At 38.0% G+C, this 1,853-nt stretch overlaps 1 protein-coding gene across 1 annotated transcript in view; it reads left to right on the top strand.

Annotated features, from left to right (window-relative positions):
- LOC119593155 (troponin C-like) overlaps positions 1-1,853 on the top strand; it is a 15,025-nt gene that overhangs the window by 2,538 nt on the left and 10,634 nt on the right. The window contains exon 2 of the mRNA XM_037942121.1: positions 1,205-1,235. Coding sequence (XP_037798049.1) covers positions 1,229-1,235 — 7 coding nt within the window. The 5' untranslated portion in view covers positions 1,205-1,228. The remainder of the gene's footprint in view (positions 1-1,204; positions 1,236-1,853) is intronic.

A 1,853-nucleotide genomic window follows, 5' to 3' on the forward strand; every position in this document is an offset into this window, starting at 1 on the left:
CTAGGGGGAATTTCGCCAGCCAACAGTAAGTCTTATTTACAAGAAAAAAAACTATATTCAGAGTGTATAGCATATAACCATACACAGAGACACCCATATATCAACACATATATTTACAGCACTACCTTGAAATTACCTATGACATTGTATTGTAGCGTACGGATTATGCAAATGAACCTAGTCGCTCCACATTCCTCAACGCTTTGTCTTATAATAATGTGTATCTTTTCTCTGTAACGTCGACCATTTCTCGTAGTACCTCCTTATCTGTGGTGTCATGTTTTTCTTGCTGTTTCAAATGTGGTAAATTTCAAGACCACCGTATTTGCATGGGTGACTTTCATTGCTGCGTCTCGTTTTTCACCTGATTTCCTGTTATTCTGTAGCTCATGTATGCTTCCTCTGAGAATGTCTTCTGATTAAGTAATGCTGTGCATTTCCATTCACATGTACTTTATGTGTCATATCAAATGTCGTTTTAGCATAGTGTATCCCTTGACGTCCCGTTTTCTAGTACACGTTTTCTTTGATAACCCGAATTTCTTCCATTCACTGCAAATGTTGGGTGATGTGGTAACTTGAACTTGCTTTTTGAAATGTACAACTGCAGTTCTGACCCGTGTGCAACGAACTGGATATCACTGCAACAACGGCTTCTTGAGTGTGGTTTTCAACAACACGATTTCTTTTACCAGCCTGTGTTTGATCCACGACTTTCCTCATATATCCTGCTTGTACCAACATCTCTGACCGGGAAGTAAATGATGCTAATTCTCAGAAATGCATTCATCATAAAATATCTGCCGACATCGTTACTTCCTGATCCACATTTGCCACAGAAATGCTTTTTCCTGCTTCAGCCAAGCAAGTGAAAGTGCTTCTGAGTTTATTTTTACTATTATTGAGCCCCAGTAATACGCTAAGTTTCATGTAGATGCTTACCCTTTTATTCACTCTAGATTATCCATCTTGTATGCTTCATTTTCATTCTTCGTGAATATATTTTGACCTACCTTGGCCACACAGTATTTTTTCCCTCCCTCGTGACCTCACATGCGCCCTTGCAAGCCCTATAATCATGTCATACATTAATAGCACCCTGCATGACCTTTATACTCCCCCAACCCCCTATTCTAAAATGACCCTAGGTTAGGTGATCCTCTTAATTTCCCTGATAATGCTGGAGTTTTATTTGCCATTACAGGAAGCCGATTTGGACGAAGAGAAGATGGGAAGTAAGTTATTTTATCATGGCTTGCTTTTGAACTTAATTATTTTATACGTAAATATATATTTAATTTCTCTCCTTAGTTTCTCTGCAGTCAGCGTCGTTGCCGTCTCTTATTTTCGTACTAACTTGCTCCTTTTGTTTGGTTTAGTCATGGCTGCTCCTTAATAACTCGATAAGGGAAATTGTTAACACGAAAAGGGGAGGGAGAGGGAGATAGGATAAGAGATAAGATATGAAATACTTAAATAAGATGGGAGAAGGGAAGGGATCTTATTAAGATTTTATATTTCCTCTCGTCTAAACAAGCTCTCTAAATCTGAATAAAAAAGATATAGAAAAAAAAAGTATATTACCCTGGTCAATGTGAGAGAACCAGCCACGTGAGACATAAGTGGTCGGCACGAATTGGGTGATTTACATAATTCCATTGCCTCGAGAGGAGTGCTCAAAACCTCAACCTAGAGTACGTGTTATAAACTGAATAGCTGAAGAAGAAGGAAAAAGAGAATATATTTCTTATAAAGGGAGGAAAATTATATCCCCTAAAAGAAAGAAAAATAAGAATCTATAACCTCCCAAAATAAATAGAAACAAATTATAGAATCTACCCCTCCTCGCCTAC

Source organism: Penaeus monodon, chromosome 31, assembly GCF_015228065.2.
Source record: "Penaeus monodon isolate SGIC_2016 chromosome 31, NSTDA_Pmon_1, whole genome shotgun sequence".
NCBI lineage: Eukaryota > Metazoa > Arthropoda > Malacostraca > Decapoda > Penaeidae > Penaeus > Penaeus monodon.